Here is a 19,964-nt window from a genome sequence, read left to right as displayed (position 1 = left end):
ATTAAATTATTGATGATGAAGTATTGTCTGTTGCTCGACACCATTCAGGCCAAGCAGTTCCACACAAACACTCTTCCTTCAGGCTTCCTACTCGGTTGGCCTTTGAATTCCCTGTAGCAGCGTTTGGCTGGTGACAGCTGCACTTAACTATGCACGCAGGCCTAAAATAGAGCTGCTGCTCCCAGCACACTCTAATCTGAGGTCTACCCGCAGCAGTGCTTTTATTCTGCGTGCACACCTGGTGTGAAGCCAGCAAATGCAATTCATGATTTGCATTTTCTCCTAAAGATTTTGCAAAGTTCATCATTTATATTTTTCAGATGTGAAATGTGTAAGTTGGCTCGTTCTGGTTTATTTCAATCATTCAAATAGCTTTCAATGGTGCTTGACTGTATCTGCATGCCTCTCTTGCAGGGTACATGTCAAATTGACAGCTCTGAATAGTAGCTTTGACACTCTCTTATCAACTGTATCAGGTAGTTAAGCTGCACAAGACAACCAATATATATTAACTTTCATTGTGTATTTTTTTTATTTTTTTTTATTCCATTGCAGAAACATGGAAGCTTTTTTTTATCTTGCAATTCTGAGTTTATATCACAATTCTTCACAAATTATTTTTTTTTTGTAATTCTGAGTTTATATCTCACAATTCTGACTTTTTCTGGCAATTCTTAAGTTTATATCTCATTTTTTTGTTTATTTTTGAGTTTATTTCACAATTCTAAGATTATATCTATTTCTCACAATCCCGAGTTATGTATAAAATCAATCAAAAAATTTTAGGGATAGAAATTCGCAACTGTTAGATAATCGCAATTATTATTTTTTTATTCCATGGCAGAAACAAGATTCCATAGTTTTATAAAAGCATTATTAATTACAATTCAATAAGCAAATAGCCCATGCTTGTATTGTAAGTTCTGTCATGCCTAACAACAGCAATTACCATGGTAAAGTTAGTTTGCAGTTTGAAATTCAGATTTCTTTTTTGCTATAAACACACAGTGCTTGTTTACATGTGAATTATATTGCATGTCACTCTTGACAATATAGCACAGCTTGACGTATCTTATTTAAATAATAAATAAAAAAACCTGCACTCCTGCACCCCATTGCTAAGCAGCAGAATAGTGTATTACATTATCTACCAACAATTGCTGGGCCAAGTTATGTGAAACTACACACAGGAATGGCCAGGGAGGGGGAGGTAAACAGTGTTACATGATCTCCCCTGTTATTTGATCTGTCTCAGATTCTTTAAGTATGCTGTCCCCCATAGCCTAGGACCCTCCTTCCCTCAAACACCAGAAGAACTGGAATACAAGTTTACTGTTTGATTGAGAGAAAATGAGTGTTGGTGACATCTGGCAGAGCTTTCAAAGATTTTCCCAAATGTCAGTGAAAGCTTCTCTCCATGTCACTTGTTATCGTAACCACTCTGCCCGGCCATCACTGTGTTATGTTAAGTAGCGAGTCTGCTTTCTGTCCCTGGCTCTTTCCTCCTTGGGTTTCAATTCCAAACATGGTTATCCTTCTCATGGTCTCTACCCCCACCTCTCCTGCTCCATGTTTCCAACAGTCTTCAGTCCAGTGTGGATCAGGGAACAGAAGCAGAGACATTATAGGGCTGAATTTTTAAAGGAAAAGCGGGTGTCAGTGGAACTGAATGGAACGGAATTATGAAGCTTCCTTCATTCCAACTGTTTTTGGCAGCAAGTGGTGCATTGACTGTTAGAGTCTGCGGGGAACAATCTTTTTGAATCTAATATCTAACAACTTTTTTAATACCTCGGGCTTATGAACCACTACTTTTTCCATCAAGGTATTTGATGACACTTTTTTAAATTCAGTATTCCATTGAGAGACAGCAGAGGCACAAACATGGATAGTGGCGACTTTATTGACACCATAATTTACAATCACACTCTCTGCAATGGATGGACCAACAGCACTGAAGGTGCCATCTACCATCTGGGTAACACCATTCTTTTTTTGGGCTATATGGGTGGTAGTACAGCATATGGGGCTCTGTACATCTTCAGTTTTTTGGCTCCCGCTTTCCTCTGTTTGGCTATGTGGGGCTGGCTGACGGTGTGCGGCCTTGATGTCTTCATCTGGAACCTGCTGCTGATGCTGCAGTGTTTGGCCCAGGTGTGTCATCTGATTTTTCGGCTGATGCAGGAAGGTTTAGCCAACGAGGAGCTTTCTGCGCTTTACACGGCGGTCTATCTGCCGCTGGATGTACCTGTGCAGGTGTTCAAGGAGATCACGGCTGCCAGCGAGAACAAAGTGCTTTCTCTAGCGACTGAGGAGACGTATGCCGTGGAGGGGAAGACGCCCATTGATCAGCTGTCTTTTCTCATTTCTGGAAGGTGAGAAACAGAACATATCAAAGAGTTGTAAACATACATAGGTTCTCTATCTATTAGTGGTTGATCTTGAACTGGTCTAAACACTGTAAATATCTGCTTTTTTACCAAAAAGTGTACCAACGTCAATGTTTGTTTTAGCTCGCAAAATGCAAGCTGTTCATTCTGAGTCATAATAAATAGCACACAAAATATTTTTTGGGGTCTGACATAATGTTTTTTGTCCTACCTAATAAAAAATTGTTAAAAATGCAATTAATACAAAGAGCAGACTTTGAATTGGTCTCATATTTGAGTTTGCATCATTAATAGTTATTTTTCTGTTTATCAATGTGAAGCAGCTTTGAAACAATCTGTATTGTATAAAGGTGACTTGCCTTCATGAAGAAAAAGCGTCATTGGTAGTATTCGGCGTAAACTTTTATAATCTAAAATATTTTATTAAATATTTAAACTGCTTACAAAACACTTTTGTCTGCCAAATCATGTGGTGAAAAAAACAAACAGGAAATATCATCATAGAGAGGACCCCTGCAGACCCTCATGACTGTGTCAAGGTCAATAAAGGCCTGTTCACACCAAGAACAATAACTATAACTATAGAGATAACTATAATCAACAATATTAGCATTCTGTTTGTTATAAGTGAGTGCTGCAGTTATGTCATCTGCATAAATGCTCTAGTTCTGAAAAGCAGGATGGATTCTTGGCTGTCAATCAGCTGGGGAAAAAAAAACATCTTGAAAGTCATTCACCGGTTACTTTCCTCTGTGCCATTATCATTATAGTTGTGGTGTGGACTCTGCTTTTCTTTTTAATGTAGAATGATTTTTATAACCATATCTTTATCGTTACAGTTAGTTATTGGTGTGAACAGGCCTTTAGTCTCTTAAAATCTCAGATAATTTGACATTTTATGACAAAGCAAGATTAGTTCAGGTTGTGAAATGTCATGGTGAAAATGCTCCCCCAAAATGTAATATTTATGAATTATTAATTCATATGTGTGATATTTATCTCGAAAATTATGTTGTAAACCTTTTTCGAAAATAACGATGTTTATGCTCACGTGTATTTAAGGTTAAAATAAATGTTTTTACTTTTTACCTCATGGTGAAACCACATGACATTTTTAGAGTCATTCAGTTTAAAGTCACAATGAAACAGAATAAGTGACAGATCTTTAAATACATATTGTAATGTATATCACAATGTAATGTAATATATATATAGGAGGACTTAGTTTTATCCATCAGTTGTTGATTGGACACCGGTTCCCTCAACAAAAACTCGAGTATTTTTTCATTGGCTTTTGGATTATTGCAGAAAATATGGTGTGTGACTAACAAAAGCTTATGATTCTTACACGTTTTGTTCATCGTGAAAATCTTCGCAAATGAACACTTTATGAACTTTTATGAGCAGGCTTTAAAAAAAAATCACAAGAGGGTATTAGGCTACCAATGTATTTTATGTTGTATTTTAAAATGTGAAAATATGTTGAGCTTGTGTTCACCACAGACATTATTTCAAGCATTTAACCAGAAACCTATTAAAAAAAACCTATTGACTTCAGTATGATGGAACCGGAAGTGGTAAAATACTAACTTGTTTCTGGGTTTTAGCCTACAAAAAATGTCATCCCTGCACCAACCTATGAAAATCCGGCATATGTCAAAACATAAAAAAAAAATAATTAAACATACGCATGGATGAATCCTTCACAATGAGATCAATAACATGCATTTAGAAAATAGGCGAGTTTTCATTTCATGCTGACTTTAAGCTTATTCAAAACCATATTAAACCAACATTAATACAAAAAGGACACTACTAAGAACTTGACATATGTGTTTCTGCTTTTACAGGATTAGAGTGTCCTTAGAAGGTCAGTTTCTCCATTACATCTTTCCTCACCAATTTCTTGACTCTCCTGAATGGGAGTCTCTAAGACCAACAGAGGAGGGCAACTTCCAGGTATGATAATACACTGGTTTTATGTGATTGGGTACATCATGGCAACATCTTTTAGTCTGTGCCATTTTGCAAAATTATTCAGTTCATGCAACCATGAAATACTGCATGGCCTTAAACATCCCATGACCCCTTTGACCTCAGGTGACACTAACCGCAGAGACTGACTGCCGTTACATCTCTTGGCGCAGACGTCGGCTTTACCTTCTGCTGTCTAAGGATCGTTACATTGCTCGACTTTTCTCTGTCATGCTCGGAAGTGACATTGCTGACAAACTGTATTCTCTCAATGACAAGCTGTTTGCCAAGAGCGGTGTGCGCCTTGATATTCGTCTGCCCAGTCTCTACCACGTCCTCGCCCCCTCGCCACAGGGCAGTGAGGGTGGCAGCACTAGCTCACCGCCCAGGGGAAGCCAAGGAGATCCTACAGTCTTGAAGGTTGATCCAGCACCGTCTAACCAGCGCTCGGATGGAAGAACCTTCCATCCGGACCAGGGAAAGACCCCTGTGCCCAAACCTCCACACCAGCTCTGGCCCTCAGACACAGAGATGCCCTCTGGTGAGGACTCAACCAGCTTGGTTCTGGAGGACTTTGCTGATATGACAGGCTCTCTAATGGACTACGGGAGTGAGAGGGAATATTTGAAGTAAAGATTGGGGTTTTGAAGCTTAACACACTGGAACACTTCTTAAATCACAATGTAAGTACACAAGTAAGGATTGACGGGTGGGTCGGTATAGACGGGGCTGGTTTGCATGAAGAGGCACAACTGCACTAACTGGACATTTGAGCTGCACAAACACTGAGTGATTAAGAGAATGCAGAGTGATGAATGTGCGTGATGAATTGTTATATTTTGTGCTATTTTTAGACCTGGATTATATTTATGTCTTTAGTGTCATCTGCTGAATTCACGTGGAGGGAAGGAAGGAAGGCCAATAGTTCATTCATACATAGTGATTATTATATTACATTTAAAACTAATATTCTACAAGAATACTGTTTTGAATAAAAAGTTGCCCAGATGTCTTCAAAGGTTAAAAAGTAAATGTTTTTTCCTTTAAAAATAATTTGTCTTATTATTATATTGATATTAATTTAAAATTGAATTATAATAAAATACTTTACATTGTAGGCTTATTATTGACAGGGACCCCTGTTGTAACATCCTACAAGGTAAAAAAAAATGGATGACATCTAGTCTTAGTAAAAGACTAGTAATAATATTCATGTTAATCAGATATTGGTCATGTCCAAAATCGCCCCTATACCCTCATATCAATATCAGATTTATTTCTAGAACACAGCTCCAGTAGTGGGATTGACTGTGAGATTTAATTAGTGCACTCAATTATGTCCACAATGGTTTCGGACACCCAAATGGCTGTTCCCTCAAATAGTGCCCTATTTAAAGTTTTTTGGCTTTTAGTGAATATGTTAGCCTAACTGTTATTTATAAGCTAGTGTGCTCCAAAACAATGACAAAATTCGCATTTAGAAGACCAAAGCTAACATTGAAAATGAAAATCAGGTTGATGTCAGAATCCAACGTCAAATTGACGTCAATCTCCAACGTTGGACAGACGTTGTATTGTGGTTGAAAATGAAAATCAGGTTGACATCAGAAATCAACATCAGTCAGGTTCTGCCGTCAACCCGACTTTCATTTCCAACCAAAATGCAACCCCTGCAACCAAACTGACGTTTCTACTTTCTATTCAAGGACCTTGACAGATGTAGTTGACTAAAAAGTACAATATTGGTCTTTCAAATGTAGTGAAGTTAAAGTAAAAAGTTTTTATAATACTCAAAAAGTGTCCTAAAGTGCAGTACTCAAGTAAATGTGCTTTGTTACTGTCCACCTCTGATTATTATATTAAAACTATTAATTTATGATTTAATTCAAATGAACCATATTTAATTATTTTTACATTAATTTAGCAGTGCAGGCTTTGGGTTACTCTTTAATAATTACAGTATGTTTAACTTTTAATTGTTTTACCACAAAGAAAGTCTATGGTATGTCCTAATTTAACATGTGTCCTTTCTGGCAGAGGAAAGGCTCCCTTGAGTGAGAGATGAGTTTTATTTAGTACATGGTAGTGGAGTTATATTCAGTGTTTCCTTCTAAGAATATTTTGTGTTAGATGTTTCTATGCTTAGAATGAGACTGGCTTTATTTGACTATACACTTGTGCCAGAGGCTGGATGAAAGACTGGAAGGGGTTTGGGATATCCAGGGATCCAAACATGCCAAGTCTGTTCATCCAGCAATCCAGCACTCCTCCCTCTCCAAATACTTGGCTTTGCCAGCAAGGGGCAGATTGCACTTTGTAGGGTACTGGATAGTGGGACAGGTGTGGGAGGAGGAGGGTTCCGCTGTCATTTGAGACATGACCTTTACACGCTAGTTTCCAAAGGAATGAGGTATATGGATCATGTCCAGAAATACAGCCTGTCCTACCGAAAACAATGTGAGAACTACACCAATGGATAAAAACATGTCTTTAAATATGATTATGTTGTGCTGAACTGCGGTATGGAATTTATTTCAGTGTTGAAATAATTCAATGACATTTTGATGTGCCATCAGAGGATGATACTCCAGGAAGTCTTCCACTTCGTTTCCAAAGAGGACGTGCCCCACTGGCCCCTACTGACACCCCAAAGCTGTAGGAATGGTTTCAGCAGCATAAAGACCATCACATCTGAACGATTTCTCCATTAAATAACCATCATAGCAGTTTACTTTTATATGATTGAAGACAACATTAGCACAGAACAGTAAAAGATCCATCAAATGTACTTTTATTTAGGACAAAACAGATTCACAAACCTTTTTTTTCTGATACTGTGCTATATATGATTCCACATCGCTGTGATTTCAACATGGCTGTTTTACATTTATTTGAAATGGCATGTGCTTGTTGGTTAAATCTGTTTGGATTACTGTACAGGATTTGTAAGTTAAAAGCAACAAATTACACTTTTCAACACAAACAAATACATTTTTATTTAATTTGAACACCTCAGAGTTTATTGATAGTAGGTAGATACTGAGATTTATTACAAAAGTGTGTGCTTTATCATAATAGGAAGTTAATAAATGCTCATCATGTACTGAGACTGTATACTGACCATGTTATGAAAATGTATTTTCATGGGGCCAACTGTTAAGTGCTGGGTTAAAAACGTGACTTGATATTCCTCTTAAGATGCCATTTCAAAGCAGAGATTAGCCTTATTACTAATTGTGAATGGACAGATAATAATTTGTAATATCAAGTATGCAGTGTGCAGTTATAAACACTAATCAGAGTGCCAAAATATAGAATTTTTGTACCTTGAATATACATTTTTAATCATTGAAAATGAACCAGTATGTTCATCACATATATTAACACATAAAATAACTGCTGTATGTTGAATGACCGACTTTCATAATTCACAATATTTTTGTTGTTGATTGTTGTCTAACAAAACTAAACAGAAATTCAGGTACGTTAAATTCCTCTCGACTGAAATATCATTATAACACTCTCTGGAACAGTGCACATAAAAACAAAAGTATCTGAAATCGTATTTTACATTATTTGTGAAATCATATAAACATTTTTTTTTTTTTGGTGAAAACACAATAAATCTAACAAAGCATTTGTGTCCCGTTGTATCCTATTTATGTCTTTGTCACCAAGCTTTAATGTCTCCTAACCTAAATATGCTAAAAAAGTTTTAGTGTGTGAACTTCGCTTGAAAGCTGGTTAATGTATAAGCTCTCTTATAGATTTCGTGTTGTTTTATTAATTTAGCACACTTGTACAAAGTCATGTGACCATGGTGCTCCCCGTCTAATATTAATGTTCTTCACACATAATGGATCCAACCCTCTGCACACAGAGCACAAATAAAATATTATTAAATACAGTATTACATTGGATGTGCACATTTGATATCTAAATCAAAATATTGTGTAATTCCAGAAATGAGTGCAGAAAGAGTAAAGTAAGTTTAAAGGCAAATATTAAGGCTGTGTTTACCTGGTGTGAGGGACTTCAGAGATGCATATATACTCAAAATGAATGTCTCCTTGTCTGTAGAATCGAGCTCCTGTGTTTTTCAGCTGCACTGAGTCAATTTTACACAGTCGCTCCGGGTGTGCAGCCACCTTTTTAGACGCAGTTTCATCTGTATTTCTGAAAAATAATGTACAAACATATTCACACACATGTTTTAAACAGTTAAAGGGCTGAACCTGTAATAAATGAACACAGGCTATGGCTCATTGATCATGACTTGCTGGTAAAACTCGAAATGGAATACACACAGTTTGAGTTTTAGCTCTGTCTCAGGGAGTCCTGTAGAGATCAGGGTGAGCTGAACCTCAGCAGTCTTGTCTAATCTGGAAACCTTCAAATCCACAAGGATGTGATGCGCTAAAAAAAGAGTATGGGCATGAGTGGCATTATTAGGCTGTATTTATAATGTGTCATTGACATAACACTTCATTTATTTACTGTTACATATGGCAGTAAAGTTTCTATTGATTTCACTAAGCCTGTAGTGACTTTTACTTTTTATTTTTGGGTGACTATATTCTACCATTCAAAAGTATGGGTTCAGTATGATTTTGTAATGTTTTTGAAAGAAATGCTAACCAAAGGCTTGTTTTATTTGATCAAAAATAAATTTAAATATATTTTAATGTATTTTATTCCTTAGATGGCAAAGCTGAATTTTCAGCATCATTACTCCAGTCTTCAGTGTCACATGATCCTTCAGAAATCATTCTAATATGCTGATTTTCTGCTCACGAAATCTTCTTATTATTAATGTTGCAAATAGTTTTGCTGCTTCATATTTTTGTGGAAACCATGATATATTTTTTCAGGATTATTTGATGAATAGAAAGTTTTTACTGTCACTTTTTTTGTATTTAGTGTATCCATACTGAAATTACTGACCCCAAACTTTGGTGTAGTGTAGGTGTTTAAAAAGTAGACAACAGGATGAGTTAATATGAAAGACTGCTTAAGTATAATTAAGACATAAATCAAGGTGTTAATACATGCAGTATCTGTGAGAGTGGACTTCTAATAAATTACAAAATGTACAAAGTCATATACCACAATATGGAGCCGTAGCGGTGGTCAGGAGATAGACTTTCTCTTGATTTGGCAGTGGAGTAGCTGTTATCCCACTGTTCTTTAACAAGCCTAAAATACACACATATAGAAACAGACACTGACAGAGAGCAATGGTGCAAAGGCTTGTGTCGTACATTACGCACATTTTTTTAATCCTTTTGTTACATAATCAGCCTCAAGTGAAATATTTTCAGCAGTTTGAGTCACTCATGCACACAAAGAAAAAGTCAAGCCTGATTAAACACCTAAATGAACTAGGACATCAAGGTCATTACCATCCAAAATTAGATTAGCATGCAACCCCCCTCAGAATTATTATTCACATTTTCACTAATTGAGGACATGCGTGTGAACCATGGCCATCCTCCTTATGAAGACACATCTCATCATTCAGCACAGAGTCTTTGAACTATATAACTAAAGTTTGTCCATCAAGGTTATTTTAGTAAGAAAATCTTTAAAGCTGGTGAACAGAATCTTTACACTAACTATAGACCAATTTCATTGCTTCCCCAATTTTCTAAAATTCTGGAGAAGATATTTTCCACCAGATTGGATAGTTTTATTGATAAATATGGGATCTTAACTGATAGTCAATATGGTTTTAGATCTAATCGTTCTACATCTCTGGCTCTAATTGACTTGGTGGAAGGATTAACAACTACCGTAGTATTGATGACAAGAAGTTTGCTATAGGTGTATTCATTGACCTTAAAAAGGCCTTTGATACAATCATCACATTTTGCTTCAAAAATTGGAAACGTTTGGAATTAGGGGATTAGGGCTAAACTGGATAAAAAGCTATTTAGAACATAGACAACAACTTGTGCAGATGGGAGAGGAAAAGTCAAAGCTCCAAAATACAATATATGGTGTACCACAAGGTTCAATATTAGGACCAAAATTATTTATATTATACATAAATGATATTGTCAAAACTTCTGATTTGTTGAAATTTGTAATCTTTGCAGATGACACAAATATATTTTGTGAAGGAGAGAATCTCCAACATTTGTTGAAGATTGTCTCTGAAGAGTTGGTTAAGCTTAAATTGTGGTTTGATTTAAACAAATTATATCTTAATATAAAGAAAACTAAATTTATGATTTTTGGGAAACGTAGAATTCCTGAAGATTTAACTATTGAAGTACTGTGTGATAACACCAGATTAGAAAGAGTTTATGAAAACTCCTTTCTGGGAGTAATAATTGATCATAAGCTCAGCTGGAAACCACAAGTCAATTGCATTAGTTCTAAATTGGCAAAGATCACTGGTATTCTTTGTAAAGTGAGACTTCTTTATATACTGAACCAGGAAACAATGTATATTTTATACTGCGCGCTTTTTCTTCCTTATTTGTCCTATTGTACAGAGGTGTGGGGCAATACCTATAAAACCACCCTAAAGACGATATGCACTATGCAGAAAAAGGCAATGAGAATAGTTTGCAATGTTGGCTATCATGCACATACAAATGATTTATTTTTAAAATTACAAACATTAAAATTTAAAGACATAGTGGATCTTAAGACCACACAAATTATGTACAAAGCTAAAAACAAAGTACTCCCTAATAATATCCAAAAATGGTTTAAGGAAAGAGATAGTAGATATAATTTAAGAAGGAGAGGAAATCTCTCTCAATCAATGGCACGCACCATACTCAAAAGCATGTGCATATCTGTCAATGGGGTGAGGCTGTGGAATAATTTACCTGTAACAATTAAAGAAAGCAAACATATTGTGCAACTCAAAAGAAGGTTTAAAATGTCTATATTAGAAAAGTATATAAATTAAGGTGGACATGGGACAAATGTCTCATTTCTTCTTCAAGAGGTTGATTTGAAGTACCATACAGTCTGTTTCTTGCCATTCTGTATAAATTATTATTATTATTATTATTTTTTTTTTTTATGCTATATTGTGTTTTTTATTTTCAGATAAATGTACTTCAAAGGATTAAGTTTTTTTCTCAATAAGGATAAATTATGACATCTTGCAAGAGTGAACAGTAGCCGTTTCAAAGCTAGATGTGTAAAAGGGGAAGGCAAACATAAGTTAGCTTCTTCCTTCTCCTTTTTTTTTTCCCTTTCTTTTGAACATGCTGAGACTTTTAATTTTATTATTTTCTGTTAAAATATGTTTTGTTACTAATGATCATGTTCTTAAGAAGAAAAAAAAGAATAAATTTATTCATTCATTCATTCATTCATTCAAATATAAAATGTTGATTTAATTAAATTCAAAAGCTACAGATTCTTTTCAGTTTTAAGAACTACATGAGTAAAAACATATTTAAATATATATATTTGTGTTCACAATCAGAATTAAATATTTAAAATATTTTTCTTTAAATCATCCTGCTAACTCATCATTACCTATTTGTGGGCATGTGCCATTGAAGGGTCCCTCACAGGTGATGCATTTTCCTGCCAGGAATTCCTCATAACTGGAGCAGGGGAAACCAACAAGCAGACAGGAGCCGTTCAGGGCGCTCATGTAGACATGCAGTGCCCTCATGTGGTCACAAATGACATAGCCATACACTGGAAAGTAGATTAAAACTGACAACATAGACAGATTCTCAGGTAGCATGAAGCTACAGCACATTTTTAAGCTTAATGCCTCTGTTAGGGTTTGGTCAGCTTTGGCTGTCTACTTACTTGAAGCAAACCTTGAGCGTGCGCAACCGGCTTGGTCCATTCCACCATTTAAGAAGAAGTCCACATGTCCGACAGGAATGGATATTCCAAAGTCTAGCAGATGTACAAATTTTCAGTTCAGTTGTGTTACAGGCTACTTCTGTATTAAAAATAGCACCAGTGGCATACTTAGGCCTATATGAACTCTTGTAGTTTAATAATAAATCAGGAAAATGTCCTGTTCAATATTAGACGGGCATTCCAAAATAAATGAAAATAGATTTACAGTCAGAGTCAGTGTGGATGGCCTCAACAAACAAGGCATCAGATGAATCCAGACGGTCAAATGGATCAGCACTCTTAAACATGGGTCCTGCTGGGTCCAGACCTGTGCACACAAAACTCACATTCAGTATATGTTCTGTATGATACAAAATGATTCACATTTAGGCACTTTTAGGATTCTGCATAAACACATTACACACTTTAGTTTAAAGTATCAAACAACATCTTGTTTTCTCACCAAGGTTGTGTGGTGTAACAATATGTCATTGTTTATTTGGAGTGCACTCGTGGCCTCTGCTTTTGTCTGAAAGACTCTTTCAGTGTGGTGCAGTGTTGGTCATTGTTCCACTCATAAGTCTAGCATCTTCGTATCAGGGCAAAATTAACATCCTACATGGTCCTATCTATGGCAGGCTTTATCATTACATAGAGTCATTATGCAATTGCATTATGCAAATCAGAAGAGACTACGCAGATAAGCGCACAAATGAAAACCTGTTTTTAATCATTTTATATATCTTTTTTTCTTGACAAATGATATCGTCAGCATAAGAATTTGAGGGACAAGATGAATTGAAAATTTAACATGAATATTAGAATTGATTTATGCATTATTTTCATTATTTTGTTGTGCAATTAAATTTTATAGTATTTTATTTGATAAATTGTGAACATATCTATTAATAACATTTGCTTTAATGACATTTTGAAGATTATGATGGTCTCTTATTTTATCAATTTATATATCAATTTACTTTTATTTAGGCATTGAATTAAAATATTACCTGTGATTCGACCCAGCTTGCCTTCAAATAGGGTCCCCACAAATCCACACACATGTGCTCCAAGACTCACACCGATGAAATGGAAAGATTCCAGTGTGCTTCCATACTTCTACAAAAGAACATCAGTGTACTTTTAAATGTCATATTACTCTTTGCAATGTACTTTCTGTGCGTTGACTGTTACTATTGATCATTGTGAACAAGTTTATTATGTTATTACTTCTGCCAGATGAACACTGCTTACAGAGGACTCTACAGCTGTGCAGCCATTTGTATGTAGTGGTCAAGTGTTCTATAATGACAATGGATTCTATAATACTTTGACATAATCGAAAAAATTACCGTAAGCTGATTGATAAGCACCGATATCTGCACTGACACCTCCTTGTAGTTCTCTACTACCAGGTTATAAGCAAAGGAGGCTCCATAGACCCAGTCCACCACCAGAACGTTCACGTCCTCTTCCTGCAGTAGAGCCTGGGCTAAGCCACTCACCCAGGAAGGTTTACTGCCCATGGCTCTGAAACGCAGTAAATCAAGGAATCGTCTGTGTAAGAGATCATTCACATGGACTTCTTTCCTGTTACAAAATGTTGCTGATTAAATGCTTCACCTGTATCCATGAACGATGACTTTAGTGGGGAGTGATGAGTTGAAGTAAGCCGTGTGTTTCTGGGTATGGTTGAGGCAATCCTGCGTGAATAGGCTGGCACAGTCTGCATTCTTTCGGGTAAGGAGAAGGTACTGAACCTGGAGCTTGGTGGCCTGTCTGTATTCCTGCCAGGTGGTGTTGTTGAAGTCAGCACACTTGGTTTGGGATGGTTCCTCATCACCTGTAAAGTTGTACGCATGTGGGAGCTCATGAGTTTTTGAGATTTTAATAACCTATAATTGGTAGTTTTACCGGATTCACCTGACACTGCTTTCCCTGCAATTCCCAGATGTGTAAGTTTGACATATAGATTTGTAAAGTGAAATATTATATATTGTGTATAGAAAAATAAGGAAGAAAAGCAGAAGATATTTTGGAAATAAACTTCGAATGGGTAATAATTTTTATTTAAATACAAACATTAAATTGCAGCCACCAAAAATGCAAGCACTATTAAAGAAAATATTTTTTCATTCTGATTAGTGCAATTCAACATGTTTTTTTATTCCAATGATTTTGTACTTTCATTTTGTAATTCTCAGTCTGCATCTTTCGATATTTTAAAGAGGTAAAATGGTCTCTTTCAATGAAACAATGGATTGGTAAACATTTAAAATCATTGATCAAATTCTGTACGCACTTACATTCACAATTGTTGATCTGTGAACCACTTATTGACACACCATAACTTCAAGCAACTCCAAATAAAACAGCTGTACTCAATCATTTAAATACATTTGTGTGTGTTGCGTTCACATACACCTAATATAACTGGCATAATTAAAAATGTAGCAAATACGATCTTACCCACAGCAGAGGTGACACACACTGACAAACAAACAAAAGCTTTGATCCATTTCCAAGCCATGGCTTTATTGATCAACAGTGCTAGATCAGCTGAGTGAGAAGTTTCTGCTGGTTAGATTCCTGTTCAAGAGCAAAATCGTTCTTTGTCTTTCTGCATCCTTTCAACGTATGTTGTTCCTGTTCTTCAACTAGTTGCCTTAAGAAGCCTGGAATCCACTTAATAGCCAGCCACAATCTGTTACACAATGACTGTTTCTGAGAAAAATGCTACAATATCCGATTAAGTGAGATGAAGGGCTTTTCCTTTCGTTCCTGGTGTGCTGTTATAAACCATGTCAGCATGTAAACCTGAGAGAAATTAACTCCCTGCATCCATCCTGTGATAGCTTATGTAGCTAGTGGTGACTTTGTATTGGACTACAACAATGAAAAACAAGTGATCAGTCCACTGGTCTGCAGCTGGTTGAGAACCCATGACCTCACAGATGAAATGTTTGATTGTTTATCCCGAGGCTGGACTCTGGCCTCTGGCCTCTTTAGCACAATGTCGAGCCAAAACTCTCAGAAGGGTTTTAGATTAATTGAAGTGAAATTAACACAATCAGTTGGCATCACTTGAAAGACATTATTATCAACAGCTATTTGTTTGTTCAGACTCCCCCATACAGCTGTCTTCTGCAAAAATGTTGTTCCTCAGAATATCACAACTGCGATTGCTTTAAAGGCAGGAACTTTTAAATTCTAAAACATATTCGAGCCATCAAGTCCTCCAGACTGTAAAACGAGGTAAAAATATTGTAAACATGGCCTGGACGCACGTCTTTGACTGTTGTGCTGCATCTACTTCTGTCAGAGTTTTGCGCCTAAGATTTTAGGAAGCCATGTCAAGTTCAAAGTTCACATTTTGTTCAATTTCAAAATAGTCAACTTTTGCGATTGTTTCCATTCCTCAACACTGCATCTCACGTTTTTAAACGCACAAACAATATGTGCCCCTTAAGTTTCTTACACAATATTGCCATTTACTTTGTCAACGAAAATAGTTCCTGGACAATACATAAGTGTTTTTGAATGAATCGGTTGAGTAAGAGTAGGTCACGTGTCGCCACCTACAGGCGTAACAATTACAACAAGAGACACAGACTCAAATAGGTAGACACGGTCTAAAATGAACACTCGCTGTAATGAGGTTAGTTGATAAGGGAAAAAGGAGGCGGGAACCCAGCGAATTTAACACAATTAAATTATAAAATAATTTATAAAATAAAAATAATAATGATAAAATAACACAAAATGAAAGTAAAGCGGCAGCCCCTCATGGACGACTGCCACACACACACACAAACAAAACACAACGTAAATACCACAGGCCTGGTCCTCTCTCTTCCTTCACTGTCGTCACCCCTTTAATCCATCCGGAGCTCCTCCGTGAGTAGGCTACCTCATGGCCAGTGTGGCGTGCCGGTGTAACTCGCTCCGTTCTCACGGCTCTTGGTCTCGCACTGCTTGTCACACTCGCCAAGCGCCAAATGGGAGTAAAATCTGTGTTGGCGAGTATATGAAACTGTGTCAATCGCCAGTTGGTCTGTAACATTTTTATGAATTCTAACAATGCAATGTTTTGAGAACATGAATGTAAACGACACTCGAGACAGATGAGGGAACGGTGCTGCAAGGGAACTCAATTCGTTTCTCACACGCTGTGTGTATGGGAAGTGTTGTGTGCGCACACATCCGAACCACGCGCACATAAATCCGCGTCTCAAACAGCGCACAATTTCCGAATACTGAATTCAGCTCTCTTTCACGTCTTGTTGCACTTGAACAGACATATTTAAACAAAATTGTCAAAATTCCCATCTTGGCAAGTATCCTCGTAAACAGTCAGTTTTGTCTTAAATGAATGCCAACATTTAAGAAAGAAAATGCATGTGTAAACTGGATCCGTGCATTAGCTCTTAAAGTGACAGCAGCCTAATATTCCTGCTGCTGTCTGTGTTTTTAATTTTAATCAAACCACAAAAGACAAAGAAAAATCAATGCTCTTGACTGGATAACTTTTGTAACTTTAATAAGGATTAATCTAGATGTTTCATGGCTGGTAAATTATTTAAAGCCGGTAATTTTTCTTAATTCACCGGCCATTGGCAGGTTTGGAACAAAGTTAGTTTTAGGCCCTGGGTAGGACTATAAATTACCACAATATACAGTCATTTGCTTATAAGTCATTATTTGCATTCAAAATTCACATATTATGTAGTTCCTAACTAGCATTGACATTTTTTCTCTTTATTTCTGAAATGAAGCAATCCTTTGTTGGAATGAGTATAGCTTATCATTTTTTCTTTATATGGATATTTATTTACATTTTTTTTGAGACAAGTGTATATACAGTCATTTTTTAATATGTAAAACATGCATTATCCAAGACACTAGACATCTTATGTTTTCTTCTACTGTGGATCTAATTAGTAGAAAATATTATAGTACTATAAATCAACAGGGAGAACATGGCTGCTGAAAAAAACAGGTAGCACAGTATTCATAAACATATGTTAGTTTATTTCAAGTTAATTTGTTGTCTCTCTATGGGTAAGACAGACGCTAGCCAATCGGTAGTGCGCTTGCGTGCCTCTTCCCAGTCATAACGAGGGCAATATCCGAAATCCCTGTGAGCTTTTTGATATGAGAAACTAAATGGTGTGTTTAACATGGTCAGTAACTGCCTATTTAGGGGTGGAGTGAACCTCAGGAAGGGTCGGAGCACAACATGCAGTAATTCCATGAGGAATGACAGAAGATATAGAAGTGGAAAGGGCAAAATGGGCCTTTCTTGTATCCCAAAGCCTAATGGTGAAAGAACAGCATAGTTGAAGTCCGAGTAGCTGACAGGTGGCGTGTTGTCTGATATGTAATAGAAGTTTCCACCCATCACTGCCCTTTTCTCAGAATCTCTGAGGGCCCGACCAGCTTGTAGATGTGCCAGGGCTACGTTTCCCACGTAAACAGGATTCACTTTTGCCTCACGTCTTGATGATCTCAGCAGCACGTTTCCATTGCGGATTCCATCCCTCATGTGGCCTAAAGTAAATCGACAGCCTGGTCCATAGATGTACATGGGCCGCAATGCACAAGTAGCCAGCTGACCTCCATTGCGGAGCAGCTCTCCATTGGCCTGAAGGCAAACCTGTTCAGCCTCCTGCTTGGTTTTGCTGTAGTTAAACTTAAGAGAGGTGGAGTAGGGGGTGTCCTCATCGCCATTAATGATTGGATCACCGCGGGGATTGGGACCAGCCACCTCAATGCTGCTAGTATAAATGAAGGAGGCCACGTTTTCTTGGATGCAGGTCTCCAGCAGCAGCTGTGTTCCTGCCATGAAAAAAAAAAAAAACCTTTTTATTGCCTTTGAACCTCATCATTACTATATTGTGTTATATTAGCATATTTTGATATGTTTGCATATATCTTTTATGGTTTTATTTGTTTTGCTAAAGCAAGTATCTTTTAAATCAGTAGTTCTCAACCTTTTTGACTCCATGGTCCCCCATTGTCCACAACAATAACCGAAGGCCCATGTAGGCTAATAGGATTCCTTTGGTAAGACAGTTTATGACAGAACTGAATATTTTTCAGGTGTCCCTCTCTTTTTAAACAATGAATTCACATGAATTTTCCAGTCGTTGTGATTTACTTGATAAGGTTTAAGGATAAGGACATTAAGGATAAGGATATTTTATTTTACAAGGATAAATTATTTTAGAGCTTGGCATACAAAAATGTGAATTCCTTATAAACAAATTATGCTGTTGTTATTATTTGATTATATCCAGCCTTTACAAGACCATTTAATCCTGGTTCTTCAAAGACAAAGTACAATTGTTGAGAAGATGAATTAAAATAAGAAATATGTTGGTTTTTAGTTCAGCTTATTTTAAAGCTTGTTTCTAAATTTCCGGTGGCCCCCCAGTTTAAGAACCATTGATACAAATGCTCACTTTTTGTTTCAATCTCATTTTACTGTAAAAACGAATTATGACCAAACTCTATATTTATCCTGAAAGTTTTTTCCTCTTAGCTCAAATTCATTCAGACTTGTTACCATGTGCCATAGACCAGTAGAGATCTCTCACCTTTAACATTGACTCCATATAATTCACTGTATTCAACTGCTCCAATGACATCGATGAGAGATGCAGTGTGAAAAACAAGTGCTGCTCCTTTACAGGCTCTTCTCAGCAGCTCACGGTCCCTGATATCCCCCTCAAAAACACTCACTTTAGTCTCTCCCCTGCAATCTGAGGACACAGACAGAGAAAAAAAATCAAAGCCAGAGTGTTGATTTTATGTATTTCTCTATTTGCCATCATTTGTTGCTTATAAAGAGATGAGAAAGTAAAAAAGACAGAAATGTCATGTGAACGGTTTACATTATATGTATTATCTGTATTCTTAATATTCTCAAGCAGAGTGCAAAACAGGAAGAAGAATGCCAACTACTAGAGACTAAGAGACACCACAAAACCAATGAATATAAATAGAGACCAACAGATTCCACAAAAAGGAGAAATACAATAGGGATTTGCTATTTTGGATGAGAATATACTGTAATGGAAGTATCCACTTACCATCAAGAGACTGTATTAGCTCAGACCGGATGTTTCTATCCAGCAGTCGGATCTCAGCAAGCTTCTCTTCCAGCAACAGTCTGATCAGTGTTTCTCCCAGAAACCCGCAGGCTCCTGTCACCACACACACTTCTCCTGACAGAGCCATGGAAACTTCCACCAGTACCACTTCACTCATTTGTGTAATGCCACTATATATGCCACTATACAACCGTACTAGAGAGCAGGACTGGAAACCACAGTGGCGTGTTGAGACCTCGGAGATAATGGAGCAGACTGGGAGGGTGGTGTGCTTTTAAGCCGTACTATCTGCCAAGGACAGCCTCAATGCCACAGGCTGGGGAGAGGATTTGAGAAACAATGTCAAGGTGCAAGTCAGCAGTCTGCTTATTTTTAAGATTCCTGTTTTTACAAAGACACTGTTGGCAATCAGTCAACTGAATGACAATGAATCAACTGAATAGGTTTTCTTTATGCAAGGCTTTACATGTTGTCAAATGAGAGATACATACAGGGATCTTAGGGATTTAATAACAATTTTACAAGTAAAATTTTTTCTCCTCATTTGGCCTTATTTGTATTTTTAGCATTCTTTAGGAAACGGCTATTTTACTAATATATATATATATATATATATATATATATATATATATATATATACTTAGACTGCCTTTAT

General features: G+C 36.7%; 3 protein-coding genes across 5 annotated transcripts; 1 reads left to right on the top strand and 2 right to left on the bottom strand.

The window, feature by feature from the left end:
• The first annotated feature begins 1,514 nt into the window (after window positions 1-1,514).
• popdc2 (popeye domain cAMP effector 2) lies at window positions 1,515-8,632 on the top strand. 2 transcript variants are annotated; one of them, XM_084121220.1, is made up of 4 exons: window positions 1,515-2,375; window positions 4,241-4,349; window positions 4,491-4,905; window positions 6,941-8,632. In XM_084121220.1, exons 1-4 carry the CDS (start codon window positions 1,885-1,887, stop codon window positions 7,021-7,023), a joined length of 1,098 nt encoding a protein of 365 aa, XP_083977346.1. In that variant the 5' UTR covers window positions 1,515-1,884; the 3' UTR covers window positions 7,024-8,632. The 2 variants fall into 2 exon arrangements, 1 of the variants encoding a protein (XP_083977346.1); XR_014607370.1 differs by having other exon boundaries at window positions 1,582-2,375; window positions 4,491-5,047; window positions 6,941-8,006.
• Window positions 8,098-15,527, bottom strand: pla1a (phospholipase A1 member A). Of its 2 annotated transcripts, none has more exons than XM_084121214.1 (11): window positions 14,664-15,527; window positions 13,818-14,037; window positions 13,547-13,724; window positions 13,205-13,313; window positions 12,421-12,522; window positions 12,156-12,248; window positions 11,871-12,038; window positions 9,471-9,560; window positions 8,672-8,780; window positions 8,385-8,540; window positions 8,098-8,234 (listed from the first exon to the last, which is right to left on the bottom strand). In XM_084121214.1, the coding sequence occupies exons 1-11, from the start codon at window positions 14,722-14,724 to the stop codon at window positions 8,153-8,155; spliced, it is 1,368 nt and encodes a 455-aa protein (XP_083977340.1). In that variant the 5' UTR covers window positions 14,725-15,527; the 3' UTR covers window positions 8,098-8,152. The 2 variants fall into 2 exon arrangements, with proteins under 2 accessions (XP_083977340.1, XP_083977339.1); XM_084121213.1 differs by having other exon boundaries at window positions 11,871-12,056; window positions 14,664-15,128.
• Window positions 15,528-16,975: 1,448 nt separating this feature from the next.
• hsd3b1 (hydroxy-delta-5-steroid dehydrogenase, 3 beta- and steroid delta-isomerase 1) lies at window positions 16,976-19,561 on the bottom strand. The gene is made up of 3 exons (XM_084121215.1): window positions 19,289-19,561; window positions 18,794-18,958; window positions 16,976-18,032 (listed from the first exon to the last, which is right to left on the bottom strand). The coding sequence occupies exons 1-3, from the start codon at window positions 19,464-19,466 to the stop codon at window positions 17,224-17,226; spliced, it is 1,152 nt and encodes a 383-aa protein (XP_083977341.1). The 5' UTR covers window positions 19,467-19,561; the 3' UTR covers window positions 16,976-17,223.
• Window positions 19,562-19,964: the final 403 nt, after the last annotated feature.

This window comes from Abramis brama (genome assembly GCF_963993115.1).
Source record: "Abramis brama genome assembly, chromosome: 8".
NCBI lineage: Eukaryota > Metazoa > Chordata > Actinopteri > Cypriniformes > Leuciscidae > Abramis > Abramis brama.
The sequence above is the reverse complement of the archived record's forward strand: the minus strand, read 5'-3'. Positions and strand labels throughout refer to the sequence as shown.